The 24808-nt window shown below is 33.4% G+C and overlaps 1 protein-coding gene across 2 annotated transcripts in view; it reads left to right on the top strand.

Annotated features, from left to right (window-relative positions):
* The window catches only part of ITGAV (integrin subunit alpha V), a 128221-nt gene that overhangs the window by 93464 nt on the left and 9949 nt on the right, over window positions 1-24808 (top strand). For both annotated transcript variants that reach the window (XM_051986060.1, XM_051986061.1), the window contains exons 17-23: window positions 812-966; window positions 2822-2959; window positions 3667-3734; window positions 4764-4911; window positions 5409-5501; window positions 23604-23683; window positions 24152-24232. In XM_051986060.1, coding sequence (XP_051842020.1) covers window positions 812-966; window positions 2822-2959; window positions 3667-3734; window positions 4764-4911; window positions 5409-5501; window positions 23604-23683; window positions 24152-24232 — 763 coding nt within the window. The remainder of the gene's footprint in view (window positions 1-811; window positions 967-2821; window positions 2960-3666; window positions 3735-4763; window positions 4912-5408; window positions 5502-23603; window positions 23684-24151; window positions 24233-24808) is intronic.

The following is a 24808-nucleotide window of genomic DNA, read 5'->3' as shown; positions in this document are numbered from 1 at the left end:
AAGAATGTAAGAGTATGCTATAGCTAAATAATTCAGTACCATAGTCAACTTAGTTTTGAGCTTTTTAATATATGTAACATCAGATAAATATTTATTAAAGTTAATAAATGAGTTTTGTCAGTGTTAGTGATAGAAGACTCACTTCTGAAACTTATTCTGTTACTTCTATCAAGAACTTCCTCCTTCATGTTTGGATCAAAAAAAAAAAAAAAAAAAAACTTGGCATCTCTTTTACATTGCTGGTCTTTTTTTTTTTTTTTTTTTTTTGATGTTGAACAGTCAAATTGTGTGATCAATATTTTCCTGACTTATATAAGAAATTGGTTTGCTGCAACACTTTGAAAGGTTTGGGGCTAGGGAGTAGTAGTTTGTTCTAAATGGGCAACATGGAATAGTAAAAAGAGAGTCAGGAAAACTTGGGTTCAGCTTCCATCTCTAGCAAACACTGCCTATATGACCTTGAGCAAACCACTTAATCTCTTAGGACCCCAGCCAACTCTCAAACTACAAATTGCCTTAGGAAGAACTTTAGTATCTCTCTTCTTTGATAAAATCAGAGATCTAATAAAAAACAAAACTATGTTAATATATGAAGTGTTAAAGATTTAATTTCACTAAAACTTAGAATGTTTGTTGTCTATCTAGAATATTATTATTTTGTGGAATTTGAAGGCAATTTTTACTTTAAAAGAAAAAAGGATTCTGTTTACTGGGAAATCCAGAGAAAATTATGTATATCATTAAATGAGAAATTTTCTGTATAAAATGACTGCTACTTTTTAAAATATGTTTTATTTGTTGACTTTCATAGATTTCCAGGTTGAACTTCTTTTAGATAAACTGAAGCAAAAAGGAGCCATTAGGAGAGCCCTATTTCTCCATAACAAATCACCTGGACACTCAAAGAACATGAGTATTTCAAAAGGTGGTCAAATGCAGTGTGAGGAGCTTACAGCATATCTACGGGTAAAAACAAAACAAAGCAAAACAACAACAACAAAAAGATTTATATCATTGTTCTTAGTATGTAACAATATCTTATAGATGTTATATGTTACAAAATACTTTGTAGCCATCTCCAGTCATCCTGCCCTATATCTTACCACTGGACCCCATTGGCTCTGGAGGAGAGAATGAGGGTGGTGATTCTGCACAGTTCTCTCTCACACATCCAGTTCACTTGCTTGTTATGGTATCACTTTCCTGATGTCATGGTCCTCTTTGAAAACTAAGGAAAACAACAACAATGATTTTACCTGTATTATCTTCTTGTTTTACTTTCTGATCTCTTTATTTAAATGATAAGTTTTGAGATTTTTTCATATTGCAATAATTTTTTAAAAAAGAAAATAAACTGAAGGTAGGACTATTTACTGAGTATTTTCCCTTCTGATTATATAATAGGTGCTATATAAATGCTAGCTATTATTGTTATTAAATGAAGTTGTTCTTTCTGGGCATCTTACTCTTTCTAGAATGCCAGAAATCTCAGAGCTAGAAGAAATTTGGAGAACTATTTTACCCAACTCACATCTAACGAATAATGCCTTCTAATAATATCCCCAACAAGTTACCATTCGGCCTTTGTTTTGATGATCTCTAACTGAAACAAGGACTGAGGGAGGAAATATACATTTATTAAGCTACTAGTATGTGCTAGTTATTAAGTGAAATATTTTAGAGATATCATCATACTTGAGCCTTATAATCACTCTATGAGGAAGGAGCTATTATCACCCCCATTTTGACAGTTAAAGAAACTGAGGCAACAATGAAAGTGACTTGCCCAGGGTCATGTAGCTCTTATCTAAGGCTGAATTTGCTCCCAGGACTTCCTGACTTAAGTCTAGCTTTTTTTTTTATTTTTTTTGAGGCAATTGGGGGTCAAGTAACTTGGCCAGAATCACAGAACAAGTATTAACCATGTGAAACTGAATATGAACTTGGGTCCCCTGACTTCAGGACTGGTTCTCTATCCACTGCACCATCTGCCCCAAATCTAGCAATTTTGTTCCTGATGCTATTACTATCTTGATGAAAGCTTTCATCACTTTGCCTGTACTGTTGAAGTAGTCTTCAAGCCTCAACTCTGTATCTTGATTCATCCTTCATGCAGCTGTCAAATCTATTGTCCTAAAGCATGAGTTAGCTTATATCATCCCCCCCCATTCAATAAACTTGCATACTTCCAGATTATCTCCAAAATCAAATGTAAAATCCTGTTTAGCTTTTACACTCTTTATACCTTTTATCTTTCAATTTTTGTTATACTTTGATTCCTTTCACACACTGTGAACCAGTGACAGTACACAAGATATCCCATCTCCTGATTCTTGGTATTTTCACTGGCTAGAACAACTCATACCAGAAGTTTGCCCATCTCATCTCTTGTCTCCTTACTTTCTTGACTTCTTTCAGGTCTCAACTAGAATCACACTTTCTGCAACTAATCTTTCCTGCTGAATCCCCTTAATACTAGCGTCCTTCTGAGGTTATCTCTAATTTGTCCTTTGTATATCTTGTTCGGACATAATTGTTGGCATGTTTTCTCATTAGACTGTATGTAAGCTTCTAGAGAGCAGGGACCATTTTTTTTTCCCTTTACCTTTATGTCCCTAGTCAATGTCTGGCACATAGTGGATGCTTAACAAATTTTTGTCGAACATTCAGAATTTCTCTGGCTTTTGTTTTTGGAATATAGAAACAAGTGATGATAAGATAGTTAGAAACAAATGAAAAGTAAATGAAGTGTGCATCTGTAGGATTTTGCTTTAGATGTTGGGGATATTTTGCCACTCATCATAGTCATTTTCATTTCCAGGATGAATCTGAATTTAGAGACAAGCTTACTCCAATTACTATTTTTATGGAATACCGATTAGATTACAAGACTGCAGCTGATATGACTGGATTGCAACCCATTCTTAATCAGTTCACTCCTGCCAATATTAGTCGACAGGTACTATATTTGTTCAACCTTTTTTTAAGGCTTTTTTTTAAAGCACACATTAATTTCATTTTATTTTTTATAAACCAGATCAAAACAGACTAGGGCAAATATGTGTATGTATATGCTTGTGTGCATATATGTGTGTAAATGCTGTATGTGTTCCTTGAGAAAAAAAAGAAAAAAAACTATGTAAAAGAAACTCAGTTTCTCTAACAAACTTTTTTCTAGTTTGTATATTGAAATGCATGTTTGTTGATAATAAAGGTTTATGATAAAAAGAAAAATAATTTTTAAAAGGAAAGCGATAAGGGAAATATATGAATTGTAGATGAACGAAGGAAAATTATTGACAGAAGGAATTGAAAGAAGGAAATTTCTTGATAGCAATTTGGCTTTGATAAGATCTTCCCAAAATATTCTTACTCAGTACTGTTAGTGTGTTTAATCATGTTGAAGGTGCTATTATTTGGAAGGGTTTTTTCTCCCATGATTTTTGACAGTTATTTAAAAGATTTTTCAAGAAATGTTTTGAATAATTTTAGAATAATTTACTATTTGCTTGCTTATCAAATATTTCTGTCTTTTCCTATTTGTACTTTATTTTATAGACACTATAATTTACCCAGACTTACCACTGTACTATAAGCACATGCCAGAGAAAGATATAAATAGTGACATTTGTTCAAATATATAAATTGAACATTATTTTTTTTTAGGCTCACATTTTATTGGACTGTGGTGAAGACAATGTCTGTAAACCCAAACTGGAAGTTTCTGTACATAGGTAAATTTTATAGCTATGTAAATACATAATCAATAAATATCAAGAAACTATTTCTTAAGAAGTAATTTTGATAAAAGATTACTTTTCTTCATTGTAATTTGAGAGTTCCATGATCTTAATATATTAGAGATAATAAAAATTAATATGCTTATATAAAATAATTATTATAACTATCTTAGAGATTCATAAATAAAAGTAGTTTGTGGTTTAAAAAAATCAGAATTCTCTTCCACCTGACTTAGAAAAATATCTAATTTATTTGTAGTAGGCTACAGATTCACTGATAGTGTGATCACTTAACTGTTGTAATATGGGAGCCACTTGCCCATGGCTGCTGAAGGTTTAACACCTGGAGAGTAGACCTCTTCATGTAAGAGGATGATGATGATACAAGGAGACTGAAAGGCAGTTGCATTGTCTGACCTCTTTCCTTTTCCCTCTACCTCCAATTTATTTCATTCCCAGTCCACAAGCAATACCTGTGTCAGTAAAGGCTGCTTTGCAACTCCTTCAGATGTTATGATTCACAGCTGTGTAGACTCTCAGAGAATTGACCTGTCCCTTCACCTAAGCATGGCCCTTAACACTTAACTATATATATGTTTGATTGTCCAATCCTGGATGGAAACAAATAATCATAACCTCTCTTCCCTTCTCCCCCCCCCCAATTATTCTTTTCAGTCATATAATTAAAATATTTTGTAATCAACTGAAAACAGAAGGAACAATGTATACATCATATAATGTGTTTTTTAAAAATGGTAAGGTTAAGAATAAGCTTTTGAACAAAAGGAAAGAGAGGAATTATTGCTAAAAGTCTCATAAGAGGTGATTTATCAGTATTTTCTTTGTTATTTTATTTGATTATGGGGGAAAGTACTAATATTTCTATTCATTATATAACATTCTTGTTCTGTTGAAATGCAAATTTTCTTAAACCATCTCAAATCATTTTTGAAATGATTACTCCATGGACTTGGTTTTACCATGTTCTTCTCATTTACTACCTGGATTTGTATTCATTTCTAGTGATCAAAAGAAGATCTATATTGGTGATGACAACCCTCTGACACTGATTGTTAATGCCCAGAATTTAGGGGAAGGAGCCTATGAGGCTGAGCTTATTGTGTCCATTCCTCCCCAGGCAGATTTCATAGGTGGTGTCCGTAACAGTGAGGTAAGCGTCTAAATCTAGAATTCCTTTTTAATCATTGAAATGCACTGATAAGCCTGATTAACATTTCTGAGTTAATGCTCATAGTGCAGTTGTAGAGATACAATGCCTATTTTATCCAAGGACATATTTCTAGAATGTCAAGTGTCTTATCTATTACAATTGTCTTCAAGCCCAGCAGTCCACAATCCTGAAATGTTATGCAATTTTTGACATCTTGCAGAAGCACTTGACCACTTAACACAATATCTGAACCAAGCAAGCTTTTCTATCACATTCTGTATTAATAGTTAAATAAATATTTCTGACTTCTGTAAAGAACTTAGACTTATAATATTCCATTCATGTGCAACAGGAATATATGTTAGTTTTTTTCCATTAAATATTAATTTGAAAATTAATTAAAAACTTTAATATTTAAGTGTAAAGTTCTTCAAAGAATTTGTGGCCTGTGTTTATATTGAATATTGTGTCTTTTCAATCTCTTTGTCTTATTGTAGACTTTATCAAGGCTGTCCTGTGCATTTAAGACAGAGAATCAAACACGGCAAGTAGTATGTGACCTTGGAAATCCCATGAAAGCTGGAACTAAAGTAAGACAACCTAGTTAAATTCTATTAATTTGCAGTTTAACATTATTTATTTATTTATTTTTGCTGAAGAGGGAGCAGAACATTTTTGTCAATATCACAGTTGACAACAAGAGAATATTTTCTGAATGTCTGAAAAGTAACTTGGCATAGTAAATAGGATCCTGAAGTCTATCAATAATAGTCACTAAAGATTTATTAAGTATCTGCTATGTGTCAGGCACAGTGCTAGGCACATAGGAGGTTTGGGAAGGGGTAGTGGATTTGAAACTAAGTAGGAAATATGATAAAAAAAAATAACATAGTTAGAAAGTTCTGGGTCTCCTAAAGGAAGACTTTAAGAGGAGTTTATTTCTCTGCTTCTCATCCCTCCAATCAGAATAGAGAGGCAGCTGAGGGTACTTAGAAGTTATTGAATGTCAGAAAGGAATCACTCTCCATGATGATTAGATTTCAGGTAATGGGCTTATCCTGGGGAAGATATGATGTTCTTGGAATAGAAACCAAGCAGATCAACTGATGGAAAATGAAGAGAAATATTGCCTAGCTAATATGTCTCAGAGGTGCCACCTTCAAGTCCTAAAACTGATATTTACTAGCAGTATGAGCCTGGACAAATCATTTAACTCCTCAGTGTCTCAAGGATCTCTAGTGGGTTGCAATATGCATAAGGAGAAGAAATTCCTAACACAATTGAATCAAAGATTATCTCTTTAAATATGTTTTTATTTCAATCTTTTTTATTGGCTGAATTTTGCTTATTTGAGACCAGAATTAGTACTTTCATGCTTTACACTTGAAAATTCTGCTACTATTTCTCCCATTGGTGAGTTTCCCTTGGAACTTATCTTCTTTCCTGACCTGGCTCTGCTTCTGATTTTCAGTTTCCTGACTTTAAAATCATGACTTCAAGCTTCAAGTCAGTGTCTTCATATCTTCCCTGTCCCTGTCCCAACACCCCATGTGTGTTGTTTTCACATATTTGAAGTGTAAGCTCCTTTATGGCAGGAATTGTCTTTCTTTTTTATTGTGTTTTTATCCCAATACTTAGCATCATTCCTACGATATAGTACTTATGCATTTTTCTTTCTTTGCTTCACTGTAATGAAGAGAAGGTAGAACATTTAAGTTAATGCATGTATCTCCCAAAACTTATTCCAACAAATGCTAGTAGTATCTTGATTGTGGGGATATTATGTTTCTTCCTCCATCTCTCCCTTCCTTCCTTCCTTCCTTCTTTCCCTCCATCCCTCCCTTCCTCCTTCCTTTCATCCCTCCCTTCTTCCTTCCCTCTTTTCCTCCTTGTTCCCTCCCTCTTTTCTTCCTTCCTTCCTTCTCTTCCTCCTTCCTTCCCTCTCTTTCTTACTTTCTTTCTTTCTTTCTTTCTTTCTTTCTTTCTTTCTTTCTTTCTTTCTTTCTTTCTTTCTTTTTTTCTTTCTTTCTTTCTTTCTTTCTTTCTTTCTTTCTTTCTTTCTTTCTTTCTCTTTCCTTATCTCCCTCCCTCCCTTCCTCGCTTCCTCCCCCCTCCCCTCCCCCCCCACTCTTTTTTTCTCTCTCTCTTTCTTTTTTTCTTTCACCAGACTTGAACTCAGATGCTCATAAATTCAGGGCTGGTAGTCTATCTACTGTGCCACCTAGCTGCCCCCAAACCCCAGTTTTTTAAATGCATTCCAGCTTACTCTCCTTCTTATTCATTTCTGAGTCTAATATACAGGTCATTTTTCAGTGCATGTTCCAGCTGTATGGACAACAATCAGTTGAAGTATTAATTGAGTAGACTGATGTTTTAACCAAATGTCTTAGTTTGGCTTGTAGGGTTAATTGTCTTTCATGAATTGTTAGCCCAATAACTTTTGAGTAAGTTTAGATTGCATTTACAAGCTTCATTTGAAAATAGAAACTTCTGGGACACTGTCTTTAGGAAATCCTTTTTCTGTTTCATTGTTCACATCACATACTTTATAACAGATTAAACCTGGCAATGATAGGTAACTTCATTTCTTCATTTGGCTAACCAGTAATCACATAGTCATCAAACGGTTATTTTATAAACTTAATTATCTTCTTTGATTTTTTTACATTCACCCCACACATATAAACTCTTTTCAAGTCTTGGGTTTTTTGTTTTGTTTTGTTTTTAACCTTCATAGCCACTCTCCTGTATATCTCTTTCATTCTACTCACATAATTACTGCTTTGGTATGGGATCTTACTTTTTCATGCTGGGCTTATTGCAGTTAATTCTGGTTCATCTCCCTGCTTCAGATTTTGTCCCATTCTTAATCATCTTCCATGTTCCTAAAGCTCAAGATAACCATGTTATCTCTGTGTTCAATAAACTAGTAGCTTATTTTTTTTCCTTGCTAAGGCAATTGGGGTTAAGTGACTTATCCAGGGTCACACAGCTAGGACATGTTAAGAGTCTGAGGCTGGGAGGAGTGGAGCCAAGATGGTGAAGAGGCTTCATTCTGAGCTCCTTTCTACCCTTACTACTGATTACCATATTCAGCCTCTGAAATAGTGCTTGACTGGTAGAATCTATGAATATTGGGAGTACAACAAATTACCAGCAGAAGATAATCTGGAAGATCATCAGAAAAGGTCTGTCTTGATCAGGCAGGAGGAGGTCAGCACAGGCAAAGAGGCAGAACACAGAGGCTAAGGCATGCTGAGTGGGAGGGGTGCAGTCTTTGTGGGAGGAGAATTTGCAGGGAGGACTCTACCCCACATTGGCTACTCTGCTTTGGTTGCAAAGCAGTAGATCAGCAGAGAAGTTACACAAATGCAAAAGGTACAGTGTACCCCAAAACATCAGTTTCACAAAACCTGGCCACACCCACCCAACACCAAGAGTGACTCATCATGACCACTGCATAGTTGCACAGCCACGTTCCACAGCATGGGGCTTTGCCAAGGGCAGTCACACTTCTGGACAGTGGGCCTCTGTCCAGGGCAGTCATACTTCTGTTGTGGGGCTTGTCTCAGGGCACTCACACTTCTACAGCTCAGCTGCTCTTTGTAGCCCATTTGCAGGACAGCTACTGTACATCTGTCCCTGTTCTGCAGAGGCCTGCCCTGAAGGCAGACCCCAAGGGATTTTTTAAAAATGAGCAAAAAAGCAAAGCAAGCTCTAACTATAGATAGCTTCTATACAGAAAGAGAGCAGATTTCCAACCCTGAGGAGACTAAAAGCAGACATTTTTCAGACAAAATCCCAAAGGAGGAAAGAATTTGGTTCCCGTGACACAAGGCTCTCCTAAAAGAAATTAGAAAAGATCTTAAAAGAGAGCTAGAAGAAAAATGGGGAAAGGAAAGAAGCTCTGCAAGAGAGTATGAAAAAGGCATATAATTCATTAAAAGAAAGGTTTGATAAAGTGGAAAAAGAAAACAACTTCCTGAAATGTGAATTGGAAAAAGAAAATAACACATTAAAAAAAATAGTGAAATGGAAAAAAATTTCCATAGAGCAAAACAACTCATTTAAAAAGTCAATTGGACATTCACAAAAAGAAGTGAAAAAAGTTAATGAAGAAAACAATTCGTTAAAAATCAGAACTTAACAAATGTAAATGATTCATTGAGACATCAAGAATCAGTCAAGCAAAACCAAAAAAAAAAAGAAAAAGAAAAAAAGAAAAAAGTTATATATCTACTTGGAAAAACAACAGACCTGGAAAATAGATCTAGGAGAGATTATCTAAGGTTTATTGGGCTCCCTGAAAGTCAAGATGAAAAAAAAAAAAAGAGCCTACACACTATTTTTGAGTAAATCAACAAAGAGTACTGCCCAAATATAATAGAACCAGAAGGTAAAACAAACATTGAAAGAATTCATCAAACACCTTCTGAAAGAGACGTCAAAATAAAAACTCCAAGGAATATTGTGGCTAAATTTCAGACTATCAGACTAAGGAAAAAATATTACAAGCAGCCAGAGAAAAACAATTAAAATACCGAGGAACCACAATAAGGATCATTCAGGATCTAGCAGCTTCCACATTAAAGGATCGAAGGGCCTGGAATCTGATATTCCGAAAGGCAAAAGAACTTGGAATGCATCCAAGAATAAACTATCCAACTAAGCTAAGCATTTTCTTCAGGGAAGAAGATGGACAGTCATTAAAACAGATGAATTCCATTTATTTCTAATGAAAAAAACCAGAGCTAAACAAAAAATTTTATTTCCAAATATAGGACTCAAGAGAAGCATAAAAAGATAAAAAGAACTCTTGAGAACTGTATTTCTGTTACAGGCATACATACAGAACATATGTATAATTTGATTTTACTGTTAATAATATTTTTAAAAAGAGAATTAGAAGAAAGATTGTGTCATAAAAAAGGGAAAAGTGGAGGTAAAAAGAAGGAAATAATATCTCATGAAGAGGCAAAGGAAACCTATCATATCTGAGGAAATTAAGGGAGGGGAAGGAGCATTGTGCGAATCTTACTCTCATCAGATTTGCCTCAGAGAGAAAATATTAGATATAATTGGTTTATAGAGAAACTTCTCTCACCTCATTAAAAAGTTGGAGAGGAAAAAGGAAAAGGAAAAGAGTAGGCTAAAAAGAAGGAATATAGAAAAAAAATAAGGGAAAGATATAAGAAAGGGGGAGGGACTCAAAGCGGGTGGGAGGGATTCTAAAGAGGGAGAGCTGTGTGAGGCAAGTGGTTCCCATAAGTTTAATACTGAGGAGGGGGGTAAGAGGGAAAAGAAAAATAAAAGTATAATCTGGGGATAATAAGATGGCAGGAAATACAGAATTAGTAGTTTTAAACATAAATGTGAATGAGATGAATTCTCCCATAAAGCAGAGGCAGATAGCAGACTGGATCAAAAGCCAGAATCCTACAATATGTTGTTTATAGGAAACACATTTAAAGCAGGGTGATACATACAGAATAAAAGTAAAAGACTGGAGTAGAATCTATTATGCTTCAGATGAAATTAAAAAAAAGCAGGGGTAGCCATCCTTATCTCATATCAAGAAAAAGCAAAAATTGATCAAATTAAAAGGGATAAGGAAGGAAGCTAAAGGGTAGCATAGATAATGAAGCAATATCAATACTAAACATACATGCACCAAGTGTATAGCATCTAACTTCCTAAAGGAGAAGTTAGGAGAGTTATAAGAAGAAATAGACAGCAAAACTATAATAGTGGGAGATTTCAACCTTGCACTCTCAGAATTAGATAAATCAAACCACAAAACAAATAAGAAAGAAATTAAAGAGATAAACAATGTATTTAAAAAGTTAGGTATGATAGATCTTTGGAGAATACTGAATAGAGACAGAAAGGAGTATACTTTCTTCTCAGCAGTTCATGGAACCTATACAAAAATTGACCATATATTAGGACATAAAGCCTTCAAAATTAAATGCAGGAAGGCAGAAATAGTAAATGCATTCTTTTCAGATCATAATGCAATAAAAACTACATTCAACAAAAAGCAAGAGGTAAATAGACTAAAAAGTAATTGGAAACTAAATAATTTCAGCTTAAAGAATGATTGGGTGAAACAGCAAATTATTGACACAATTAATAATTTCACCCAAGAAAATGACAATGATGAGACATCATACCAAAATTTGTGGGATGCAGCCAAAGTGTTAATAAGGGGAAATTTTATATCTTTAGAGGCTTCCTTGAATAAAATATGGAAAGAGAAGATCAATGAATTGGGCTTGCAACTTAAAAAGCTAGAAAAAGACCAAATTAAAAACCCTCAATCAAATACTAAATTTGAAATTCTGAAATCAAAAGGAGAAATTAATAATATTGAAAGTAAAAAAAAAACAAACTATTGAATTAATAAATAAAACTGAGTTGATTTATTAAAAAAAAAACAATAAAATAGATAAACCTTTGGTAAAGGTTTGGTAAAGGAAAGAGGAAAATCAAATTGTTAGTCTTAAAAATGAAAAGGGAGAACATTCCATCAATGAAGAGGAAATTAAAGCAATAATTAGGAATTGCTTTGCCCAACTTTATGCCAATAAATTTGATAACCTAAGTGAAATGGATAACTACCTTCAAAAATATAGGCTGCCCAGATTAACAGAGGAGGAAATAAATTGTTTAAATAGTCCCATTTCAGAAAAAGAAATAGAATAAGCTATTAATCAACTTCCAAAGAAAAAATTCCCAGGACCAGATGGACTTACATGTGCATTCTACCAAACATTTAAAGAACAATTATCTCCAATACTATATAAACTATTTGGACAAATAGAGAATGAAGGAATCCTACCACATTCCTTTTATGACACAAACATGGTACTGATACCTTAACCAGATAGGTTGAAAACAGAGAAAGAAAATTATAGACCAATCTTCCTAATGAATATTGATGCAAAAATCTCAAATAAAGTATTAGCAAAAAGATTACAGAAAATCATCTCCAGGATAATACACAATGACCAAGTAGGATTTATAACAGGAATACAGGGCTGGTTCAGTATTAGGAAAACTATTAGCCTACTTGACTGTATCAATAACCAAATTAACAAAAACCATATGATCATCTCAATAGATGCAGAAAAAGCATTTGATATCTATTTGAATTCAACATCCATTACTTTTAAAAAACACTTGAGAGTATAGGAATAAGTGGACTTTTCTTAAAATCGTCAATAGCACCTATTTAAAACCGTCAGTAAGCATCATATGTAATGGAGATAAACTGAAACTATTCCAAATAAGATCAGGAGTAAAACAAGATTGCCTACTATCACCATTATTATTCAATATTGTATTAGAAATGCTAGCTTTGGCAATAAGAGTTGAGAAAGAGATTAAAGGAATTAGAGTAGGTAATATGATGATATGATGGTATATTTAGAGAATCCTAGAGAATCAATTAAAAAGCTATTAGAAATAATCCACAACTTTAGCAAAGTTGTAGGATACAAAATAAATCCATATAAATCACCAGCATTCTTATATATCACTAACAAAATCCAACAGCTAGAGATACAAAGAGAAATTCCATTTAACGTAACTGCTGATAGGATAAAATATTTGGGAATCTATCTGCCAAGGGAAAGTCAAGAATTATATGAGTAAAACTACAAAACACTTTCCACACAAATAAAGTCAGATCTAAGAAATTGGAAAAATATTAAGTGCTCTTGGATAGGTTGAGCGAATATAATATAGATGACAATACTCCCTAAACTATTCTATTTATTTAGTGCTATACCAATCAGACTCCCAAAAAACTATTTTACTGACCTAGAAAAAATAACAACAAAATTCATATGGAAGAACAAAAGGTCAAGACTTTCAAGGGAACTAATGAAAAAACAATAAAGGTGGCCTAGCTGTACCAGATCTAAAACTACATTATAAAGCAGCAGTCACCAAAACCATTTGCCATTGGCTAAGAAATAGATTAGTTGATTAGTGAAATAGGTTAGGTTCACAGGACAAAATAGTCAATAACTAGATTAATAATCTACTGCTTGACAAAACCAAAGACCCCAGCTTTTGGGATAAGCATTCACTATTTGACAAAAACTGCTGGGAAAATTGGAAATTAGTATGGCAGAAACTAGGCATTGACCCACACTTAATACTGTACACCAAGACAAGGTCAAAATGGGTTCATGATCTAGGCATAAAGAATGAGATTATAAATAAATTAAAGAACATAGCATAGTTTACCTCTCAGACCTGTGGAAGAGGGAGGAATTTATGACCAAAGAAGAACTAGAGATCATTATTGATCACAACACAGAAAATTTTGATTATATCAAATTGAAAAGTTTTTGTACAAACAAAACTAATGCATACAAGATTAGAAGGGAATCAATAAACTGGGAAAACATTTTTACAGTCAAAGGTTCTGATAAAGGCCTCATTTCCAAAATACATAGAGAATTGACTCTAATTTATAAGAAATCAAGCCATTCTCCAATTGATAAATGGTCAAAGGATATGAACAGACAATTCTCAGACAAAAAAATTGAAACTATTTCAAGCCATATGAAAAGATGCTCCAAGTCATTATTTGTTGGAATCTTTACAAACTGCTAACTCATTAGAGTTGATAGATTATTGATCTGATCTTACAAGAAGATGTTTTGGCTCAGAACCTGAAACAAGGTACTAAGTAGAACTAATTGATACAATGCTTGTGTTCACACTTTTACTCATTGGAGTTCACACGTTTGGGAGATTTCAGTGCTTAGTATGAGATATCTGTATTCACACCTACCTTGAAGCTCTTAGGGCCAGAGAGCACGCTGGGAGATATCCCACAATCCCACTCTCATATATAAGAAACAGACAGAGGCTCTTGGAGAGAGTTCAGCTGAATTAGATTGGAGAGGAGCATGCTGGGACAGACACAGAGCACTCTGGGAGATCGAGAGCCAAAAGCCCTCTCTCAGAGGCAAGAGATTCATTCCATTTTCCACTTGGCTGGTTGGAGGCTGAAGAAAGCAGAGGCAGAAGCAAAGGACAAAGCTGCAAGAGCTTTTAGAATCAAGCAGAGAGATAGACCTCAACTAACAGGGCTATTTTGAAAGGAGAAAATAAACATTTGCATTTTTACCAGTTGGCTGCATTTGGGTGATTATAACCTTTGACTGAAACTAAGGCTGCCTCCAGAAAATCTCCCCAAGAAACCTGCTCACAGAGAGAACCATTATATTATAATAAAGAAGAAAATCATCACAATTATTAATCAGAGAAATGCAAATTAAGACAACTCTGAGATACCACTACACACCTGTCAGATTAGCTAGAATTACAGAGAAAGATAGCAGAATGTTCGAGGAGATGTGGGAAAACTGGAACACTGATACATTGTTGATGAAATTGTGAATATATCCAGCCATTCTGGAAGTGATTTGGAACTATGCCCAAAAAGTTATCAAAATGTGCATACCCTTTGATCCAGCAGTGTTACTGCTGTGCTTATATTCCAAAGAGATCTTAAAGAGGGGAAAGGGGCCAACATGTGCAAAAATATTTGTGGCTGCCCTTTTTGTAGTAGCTAGAAACTGGAAACTGAGTGGATGCCCATCAATTGGAGAATAGCTGAATAAGTTGTAGTATATGAATCTTATGGAATATTATTGTTCTGTAAGAAATGACCAGCAGGATGGTTTCAGGAAGGCCTGGAGAGACTTACATGAACTGATGCTGAGTGAGATAAGCAGAAGCAGGAGATCATTATACACTTCAACAACAATACTATATGAGGATAAATTCTGATGCAAGTGGCTCTCTTCAACAATGAGATGAACCTAATCAGTTCCATTTGTTCAAAAATGAAGAGAACCAGCTATACCCAGTGAATGAACTTCCCTCCAAACCCTCCCCTAGATGGCAGATAGTCCCATACATGGTAAATATGTTAAAATATATGTTAAATACAATATATGTGTACACACACACACACACACACACACACACACACACACACACAGAGTTATCTTGCTGCACAAGAAAAATCGGATTTAGAAAGAAGGTGAAAATAACCTGAGAAGAAAAAAAAATGCAAGCAAACAGTTAACAGAAAGAGTGTAAATGCTATATTGTGATCCACACTCATTTCCCAGTGTTCTTCCACTGGGTATGGCTAAAAATAGTTTTCATTTCTTCATCTAAAAATTGTCTGTTCATAGCCTCTGACCATTTATCAATTGGAGAATGGCTTGATTTCTTACAAATTAGAGTCAATTCTCTATATATTTTGGAAATGAGGCCTTTATCAGAATCTTTGACTGTAAAAATGTTTTCGCAGTTCATTATGGATTAATTGGAACTGATTTGTATCCTCTCATTGTTGAAGATAGCCACTTCCATAAGAATTGATCCTCAAATAGTATTGTTGTTGAAGTGTATAATGATCTCCTAGTTCTGCTCATTTCACTTAGCATCATTCATTTAAGTCTCTCCAGGTCTCTCTGTATTCATCCTGCTGGTCATTTCTTACAGAACAGTAATATTCCATAACATTCATATACCACAATTTATTCATTCATTCTCCAATTGATGGGCATCTACTCAATTTCCAGTTTCTAGCCACTACAAAAAGGGCTGCCACAAACATTTTTGCACATGTGGGTCCCTTTTCCTCCTTTCTTCCTTTGGGAAATAAGCCCAGTAGTAACACTTCTGGAACAAAGGGTATGCACAGTTTGACAACTTTTTGAGCATAATTCCAAATTGCTCTCTAGAATGGTTGGATCCATTCACAAGTCCACCAACAATGCATCAGTGTCTGAGTTTTCCCACATCCCTTCCAACATTCATCATTATCTTTTCCAGTCATCTTAGCCAATCTGAGAGCTATATAGTGGTATCTCAGAGTTGTCTTAATTTGCCTTTCTCTGATCAATAGTGATTTGGAGTACCTTTTCATGTGACTACAAGTAGTTTCAATTTCTTCATCTGAAAATTGTTTGTTCATATCTTTTGACCATTTATCAATTGGAGAATGGCTTGATTTCTTATAAATTAGAGTCAATTCTCTACATATTTTGGAAATGAGGCCTTTATCAGAACCTTTGACTGTAAAAATGTTTTCCCAGTTTATTGCTAATCTTTTCTGCATTAGTTTTGTTTGTACAAAATCTTTTTAATTTGATATAATCAAAATTTTCTATTTTGTGATCAATAGTGATCTCTAGTTCTTCTTTGGTCATAAATTCCTTCCTCTTCCACAGGTCTGAGAGGTAATTTATCCTATGATCTTCAAATTTACTTATAATCTTATTCTTTATTCCTAGATCATGAACACATTTTGATCTTATCTTGGTATACAGTATTAAGTGTGGGTCAATGCCTAATTTCTGCCATAGTAGTTTCCAATTTTCCCAGCAGTTTTTGTCAAATAGTGAATGTTTATCCCAAAAGCTGGGGTCTTTGGGTTTGTCAAACACTACATTATTAAAGTTATTGACTATTTTGTCCTGTGAACCTAACCTATTTCACTGATCAACTAATCTATTTCTTAGCCAGTACCAAATGGTTTTGGTGACTGCTGCTTTATAATACAGTTTTACATCAGGTACAGCTAGGCCACGTACATTTTGCTTTCCTCTTCATTAATTCCTTTGAAATTCTTGACTTTTTGTTCTTCCAGATTAATTTTGTTGTTATATTTTCTAGTTCAGTAAAATAGTTTCTTGGGAGTTTGATTGGTATAGCACTAAATAAATAGATTAGTTTTGGTATTATTGTTATCTTTATTATATTTGCTTGACCTATCCAAGAGCACTTAGTATTTTTCCAATTATTTTGTGTGGAAAATGTTTTGCAGTTTTGCTGATATAGTTCCTGACTTTCTCTTGGAAGATAAATTCCCAAATATTGTATATTATCCACAGTTATTTTAAATGGAATTTCTCTTTAAATGGAATTATTTCTTGCTGCTGGATTTTGTTAGTGATGTATAAGAATACTGATGATATATGTGGATTTATTTTGTATCCTGCAACTTTGCTAAAGTTGTGAATTATTTCTAATTGCTTTTTAGTTGATTCTCTTCGGTTCTCTAAGTATACTATCATATCATCTTCAAAGATTGATAATTCGGTTTCCTCATTACTTACTCTAATTCCTTTAATCTCCTTTTCTCCTCTTATTGCCAAGACTCGTATTTCAAATAGAATATTGAATAGCAGTGGTGATAGTGGGCAACCTTTTTTTCACCCCTGATCTTATTGGGAATAGTTCTAGTTTATCCCCATTACATATGATGCTTGCTGATGGTTTTAAATAGATGCTAAAGGATATTTTTAGGAAAAGTCCATTTATTGCTATATTCTCAAGTGTTTTTAATAGGAATGGCTGTTGGATTTTGTCAAATGCTTTTTCTGCTTCTATTGAGATAATCCTATGGTTTTTCTTAATTTGGTTATTAATATGGTCAATTTTTCTAATAATTTATTTAAGATTTTTGCATCAATATTCATTAGGGAGATTGCTTTATAATTTTTTCTCTGTTTTCATCTTGCCTGGTTCAGATATTCATACCATGTCTGTGTCATAAAAGGCATTTTGTAGGAGTCCTTGATTCCCTATTTTTTCAAATCGTTTATATACTATTGAAAATAATTATTTTTTAAATGTTTGGTAGAATTCACATGTAAATCCATCTTGTCCTGGGGATTTTTTCTTAGAAAGTTGATTAATAGCTTGTTCTATTTCTTTTTCTAAAATGGGACTATTTAAGTAATATATTTCCTCTTCTATTAATCTGGGCAATATATATTTTTGTAGGTATTCCTCCTTTTCACTTAGGTTGTCAAATTAATTGGCATAAAGTTGGGCAAAATTACTCTTGATACTTGCTCTAGTTTCCTCTTCATTGGTTGATGATAAAAAGATTCTCCATTTTTATTTTTGAGACTAACAATTTGATTTTCCTTTTTCCTTTTCCTAATTAAATTAACCAAAGATTTATCTATTTTGTTGTTTTTTTTTTCATAAGACCAATTCAGTTTTATTTATCAATTCAGAAGTGTTTTTAGTTTCAGTTTTATTGATCTCTCTTTTTATTTTTAGAATTTTAAGTTTGGTACTTGATTGGGGGTTTTAAATTTGTTCTTTTTCTAGCTTTTTAAGTTGCAAACCCAAGTCATTGATCTTCTTTTTATCTATTTTATGCAAGTAAGTATCTAGAAATAGAAAATTTCCCCTTATTACCACTTTGCCTGCATCCCACAAATTTTGGTAAGTTATCTTATTATTATCATCTCTTGGATAAAATTATTGATTGTATTCATGACTTGCTGTTTCACCCATTCATTCTTTAAGATGAGATTATTTAGTTTCTAATTTCTTTTTGGTCTGTTTTTCCCTAGCCCTTTATTGAATGTAATTTTTATTGCATCATGATCTGAAATATTCTGATTTACTATTTCTGCCTTTCTGCATTTGATTTTAAGGTCTTTATATCCTAATATATGGTCAATTTTTGCATAGTTTCCATGAGCTGCTGAGAAGAAAATGTACTCTTTTCTGTCTCCATTCAGTTTTCTCCAAAGACCTATCATAACTATTTTTTCTAGTATTCTATTTACCTCTTTTACTTCTTTTTTATTTATTTTGTGGTTTGATTTATCTAGTTCTGAGAATGTGAAGTTGAGATATTCCATTATTATAGTTTTGCTGTCTGTTTCTTCTTGCAACTCTCTTAACTTCTCCTTTAGGAATTTAGATGCTACACCACTTAATGCATATGTGTTTAATTTTAATATTTCTTCATTATCCATGATACCTTTTAGCAAGATATAGTTTTCTTCCTTATCTCTTTTAATTAGATCAATTTTTGCTTTTGCTTGATATGAGATCAGGATAGCTACCCCTGCTTTTTTTTTTATTTCACCTGAAGCATAATAGATTCTGCTCCAGCCTTTTATCTTTACTCTGTATATATTGCTCTGCTTTAAATATGTTTTTTTGTAAGCAACATATTGTAGGATTCTGGCTTTCAATCCATTCTGCTATCTACTTACATTTTATGGGAGAGTTCACTCCATTCACATTTACAGTTAAAACTACTAATTTTGTATTTTCTGCCATCTTATAACCCCAAATTATACTTTTATCTTTCCTTTTCCCCTTTCTCTTCTCCCCAGTGTTTTACTTATGACCACTACTTGCCTCACACAGTCCTGCCTCTTTAAGATCTCTCCCTCCCTCTGAGTCCCTATCCTTTTCTTAAACCTTTGCCTTACAATTTCTATATTCCTTTCTATTTAGCCCACCCCTTCCCTTTTCACTTTTCCCTCACACTTTTCAATGAGTGAGAGAAGTCTCTCTGTAAACCATATATGTCTAATATTTTCTCTTTGAGCCAATTCTGATGAGAGTTAAGATTCACAAGATGTTCATTCCCCTCCTTTCTTTCCCCTAAGATATAATAGGTTTCCTTTGCCTGTTTGTGAGATGTAGAACCTTCACTTTCCTCTTTTTGTGGTACAATTTCCTTTTCACCTTTAGATCCTTTTTTATATTATAATAATAAAACCCAATTATACATGTATTCTTTATGTATACTCATAACAGAAATACAGTTCTCAAGAGTTCTTTTTACCTTTTCATGCTTCTCTTGAGTCCTATATTTGGAAGTCAAACTTTTTGTTTAGCTCTGATTTTTTTTTATCAGAAATAAATGGAATTCACCTATGTCATTGAATTTCCATCTTCTTCCTTGGAAGAAAATGCTCATTTTGTCTGGGTAAGTTATTCTTGGCTGCATATACCAAGTTCCTTTGCCTTTCAGAATATCAGATTCCAGGCCCTTTGATCCTTTAATGTGGACACTGGTAGATCCTGAGTAATCCTTATTGTGGCTCCTTGGTATTTGAATTGTTTTTTTCTGTCTGCTTGTAGTATTTTTCCTTGGTCTGATAGTTCTGGAATTTAGACACAATATTTCTTGGAGTTTTGATTTTGGGATCTCTTTCAGTAGGTGATAGATGAATTCTTTCAATGTCTATTTTACCTTCTCTTTCTAGGCAATTCTTTTTGATGATTTCCTGAAAAATAGTGTTTAGGCTCCTTTTTTATCATGATTTTCAGGGAGTCCAGTAATCCTTAGATTATTTATCCTAGATCTATTTTCTAGGTCTATTGTTTTCCTAAGTAGATATTTAAAATTTTTTTCTTTTTCTTTTTCTTTTTTTTTTCTTTTTTTTTCTTTTTTTTTTGGTTTTGCTTGACTGATTCTTGGTGTCTCCTCGAGTTATTCTTTTCCATTTGTTCAATTCTGATTTTTAATGAATTATTGTTATAGGCCAAAACTCTGAACTTGAAACAAAGAATTCTTACAAGATATTAAGTCAGTGGAATTGATAGAGACAATAGTTATCTAATTTAGCATGGTTCAATATGATTGATTTAATCGTACAAGGAGATGTTATGGACCAGAACTTGAAACAGGGTACTAAGTGGAATGGAGGAGACAATGGATAAATCTAGTTTAGCACTGATTTAATCCTACAAGAAATAATGGTTTCCCAGTGATATAATGATTGGTGTATACTTAGTGTGGAGCATATAAGCAAGAAGCTCTCAGGGCCAGAAGAGATAAGTGCACTAGAAGCTCTTGGAGGCTAAGACAGATTCAGTCCATCATCCACCTTTGTGGTGGCTTGAGACTGAAGCACAAACCTTTGGATTTGGAGAGATTCAGAGGGCAGAGAAGGAGGTAGGAGCTCAAGCTCTTGGAACCAAGGAGAGAGATAGGCCTCTAAGAAAGCTAACCAGGCCCCAGGAAAGGAGACAAGACTTTGAAAGAGACAGTGAAGGATTTGGACTTTAACACCTGGCTGCACTTGTGGTGGTTATTGAAGTGAAACGAAGGCTGCTCCCAGAAACCCCAAGAAAACCTCAACAGGGAACATTACATTTTAGAGAGAACATTACAAAGTATTTTCTTCATTTACTTTTTAAATTTATTTTTGTAATTGTCCAATTGAGTTCAAATGAGTTGTTTTGTTCTATGGATTTTTTTTTCCATTTTGCCAATTTTATTTTTTAAGGAGTTATTTTCTTTTTCTAATTCACAAATTATGTTTTTTAGGGAGTTGTTTTCTTTTTCCATTCTATCTTTTAATGAGTTACATGCCTTATATGCCAGACCCTCTTGCAAAGCTCCCCTTTCCTTTCCCCATTTTTCTTCTAGTTCTCTTTTAAGAGCCTTTTTAATTTCTTCTATGAGAGCCTTATGTAGTGGAGATCAGATCATATCCACCTTTGGGTTTTCATCTAGAGACAAACTGTTTTTAATCTCATCAGGGTTTGAAATGTGCTCTCTTTCAGTATAGAAGCTATCTATAGTTAGAGCCCGCTTTGGCTTTTTACTCATTTTAACAACAACAACAAAAAAAGTTGCAGTCTGCTTTGGGGCAATGAGGGGTTACCAAGCTTCCTCAACAGACAACAGACAACAGACAACATATTTTGTATGTAAGTAGTTCAAATATTTTCTACTCTATGAGGTCCTTGCAGGCCCAGTGCTTACTTAGCACAGAAACTATTTATATTAATAAATAACATATTTATTTACTTATCCAATGACCTATTCTGTGGATGTATTTATCATTGTGAATCTTGAAACACTTCTCTAAGAATAAAAGTTACAAGTGATCCAAACTTTTTTGGAAAAACTTGTGTGTGAATAGGTTGCAACTGACTATCAACAATAACCTTATATTCAAGAAGAATATCATTCTTGACAGTAAAGTCTATTATTCAAGAAATATAAAATCAACACAGAAAATGAGATCCTCATATAACAAGAAACAGATAACAGGAGATGGGTGGTCCAAAAGCTCTACTGTTTAGAATGATGCCTGTTATATAGTAGGCATTTAATGAATGTTTATGATTTCTTGCACTGGCACCCATAATATTAAAAATATTCTGAAGAAAGCATCTATGGAGTAGCACAGAGAAGCTGAAAACTTGGGTAAGATGAACAGGTGTGGATGGGTTATGATCTGAAAGGAGGAGAGAATGCCTACAGTAATGAAACCTAGAACCACTGTAGATAAGACATCAGGTGTTATAAATTCTTACGTTTTTTTCAAAGCATGAATATAATAGTGGGAAGATGAGAAAATAACATGCATTTTATTTTTTCATTATTTTTGGTTTTGTTTGACTGATTCTTGATGTTTCATTGAGTCATTCATTTCCATTTGTTCAATTCTTATTTTTAGTGATTTTTTTCAGTTACCATTTTTAGCTCCTTTTGTATTTGGCCAATTAAATTTTTAAATGAGTTTTTTTGTTCAATGAATTTTTTTTTTCCATTTCACAAATTCTATTTTTCAGGGAGTTGTTTTCTTTTTCCATTTTGTCAAATCTATTTTTAAGGAGTTATATGTTTTTTTTTTTTCATTTTACTAAATCTATTTTGTAAGCAGTTTTCTTCAAATAATTCCTGTTTCCTTTTCCAAATTTTCCTGTAGTGTTCTTATTTCCTTTGCTCTTCCCTCCTCCCCCACCCCTGCCAAACTCTCTTTTAAGATCCTTTTTGAATCCTTCCAAGAGAGACTTGTGAGATGGGAACCAATTCATATCTCCCTTTGGGGTTTCATCTGGAGATGATTTGCGTTTAATGTCCTCAGAGTTTGAAGTCTGTCCTTCTCTTTCTCCATAAAAACAATCTATGGTCAGAGGTTTTTTTTTTTTTTTTTGTTTGTTTTTTTTTTGTTTTGTTTTGTTTTGTTTTTTTGTCTTTTTGCCTTTTTGCTCATTAAAAAAAAAAAAAAAGGTTGAGGTCTGCTTTTAGAGTAAATGGGAGATTGTCCAAGCTTCCTCTACAAGTGACAGTGACTATGCTGGGTAGGTGTGGTCAAGTCCCCACCTTATTCTGGCGTTCAGAGGCTCACTATTTGCCTCTTGTATTTGTGTTGGGTGTCTCACAGCTAATCTGCTGATGTACTAACTACTAACTAACTTCTAATAACACAGACTAGCCAACACTATTGTAGAGTCTTCTTGATAGATTACCCGGTTGGCAGAACCCACACTGCCCTGGGTCTCTGCTCTGCAACTGCACTTGGGCACCTCCCCATGCCTGATTGAAACAGACCTCTTCTGAAGTTCTTCCAAAATATTTTCTGCTAGAAATTTATTACATTCCAAATATTTGTGGATTCTGTCACTCCAAACCAGTTCAGAGACTTGATTTGATATTGATCTGAAGAACATCCAGGAGAGCTCAAGTAAAGATATGTCTTCTCTTTTTCATCTTGTCTCTGCCCCCTCAATAATATGAATTTTAAAAAGAAAATATTCTTGAATATTATTGGCTGATAAAGCAAACCTATTTTCAAATTCAGATTTTGAATTGATGAGGTTGAATTTGGCATATACTGCAAGAGAATATCAGTGTTCATCAGTTTGGTTTGTTTTCATTATTAGGAGGTTTCCATGGAATGGTAATAAAGAGGAACTTTTTTCTCCCAGCAAATACATTGCCAAATTTTTAAAAATTTAAGTTGGTTGATATATAAAACATAAAAAACTATAAAAATATAAACATAAAAAATTATATTTGGTAGCAAATTTTAATAATTAGGTGCTAACTCATCTTTATATCTTATCTTTTTTTTCTGCCTCCCTAGCTTTTAGCTGGTCTTCGTTTTAGTGTGCATCAACAGTCAGAGATAGATACTTCTGTGAAATTTGATTTACAAATCCAGAGGTATGAAAATAATAGGAGCGTCTTTGTATATGCCTAATAGTTTTCATAGAAAATGTGATAAAATCATTAAATTTAACATACTTAATTTTGTATAGAAATGAGAATATAGGTATTGTCTTGGTTTTAACATAAATGAAGATATAATCTAACTAATGGGAATAAATTTTCTGTGGGACTAAATTTAATTAAACATACATATTAATATGCATTAATTTAACTAATAGAGAACTATATTATAGACTTTAAGGAGAAGTTTAGAAAGAGTTTATTTTTAATTTTTGAAAAATGTTGGAATTAATTGTTTTTTATAGTTATGATATATTTAGAAATCACAGGTATCCTTTACACATTTTTTTGGCTGTTTGAAATATGTTCATTTTTAATAAGTGTTTTCAGAACATATGTCACTGAGAATTTATATATGTCGAATTCAATGCCTAACTGCTTCTTTTCTTTTTTTCTTTTTAGCTCTAATCTGTATGATAAAATGAGTCCAGTGATATCTTACCAAGTTGACCTTGCCATTTCTGCTGCTGTTGAGATAAGAGGGTCAGTAATTTAAAAAAATATAAACCCTATATTTGCTTTCACATTAGATGTTAACCCTATTCCATGAGATGATATTCTAATGGCCTCTGTGTTGAAGCCCTCAAAAGAATCAGACCTAAGATGACATATGTTAATTTTAGAATGTTTAGATGCTAAGAGTGTTTAGTCACTGTTTTGGAAAATGGCAGACACTAACATAACAGCCACAAGTATGATGTGTTTATTCTATTAAAATTATTTACCAATTTATATTAGTTTCACATTTTTTATAAATGCAGTTTTGTGTGATTCTTTCATTTTTTTTCATCTCTCTGCCAATAAGCTCTTATTAAACATTGTATGTGACACACAGTGCTAAATTCTGAGAAGACATAGAAAAACATAAACCAGACTTTACCCTCAGGGAGGTTACCATTTAATGATAGAGATAATGTACAAATTATCATGTAGAGAAAACATACAGTGTGCATAGAATATAATCTTAGAGCAAAGGTACACGCAATAGAAATGGGGGAAGAAAGGATTTGAGAAAGGCCTTTTTATTCTTTGAAAATATTAGGATAGTCTTAAAAAAAA

This window comes from Antechinus flavipes, chromosome 3 (assembly GCF_016432865.1).
Source record: "Antechinus flavipes isolate AdamAnt ecotype Samford, QLD, Australia chromosome 3, AdamAnt_v2, whole genome shotgun sequence".
In the NCBI taxonomy this organism is placed as follows: Eukaryota; Metazoa; Chordata; class Mammalia; order Dasyuromorphia; family Dasyuridae; genus Antechinus; species Antechinus flavipes.
The sequence above is the reverse complement of the archived record's forward strand: the minus strand, read 5'-3'. Positions and strand labels throughout refer to the sequence as shown.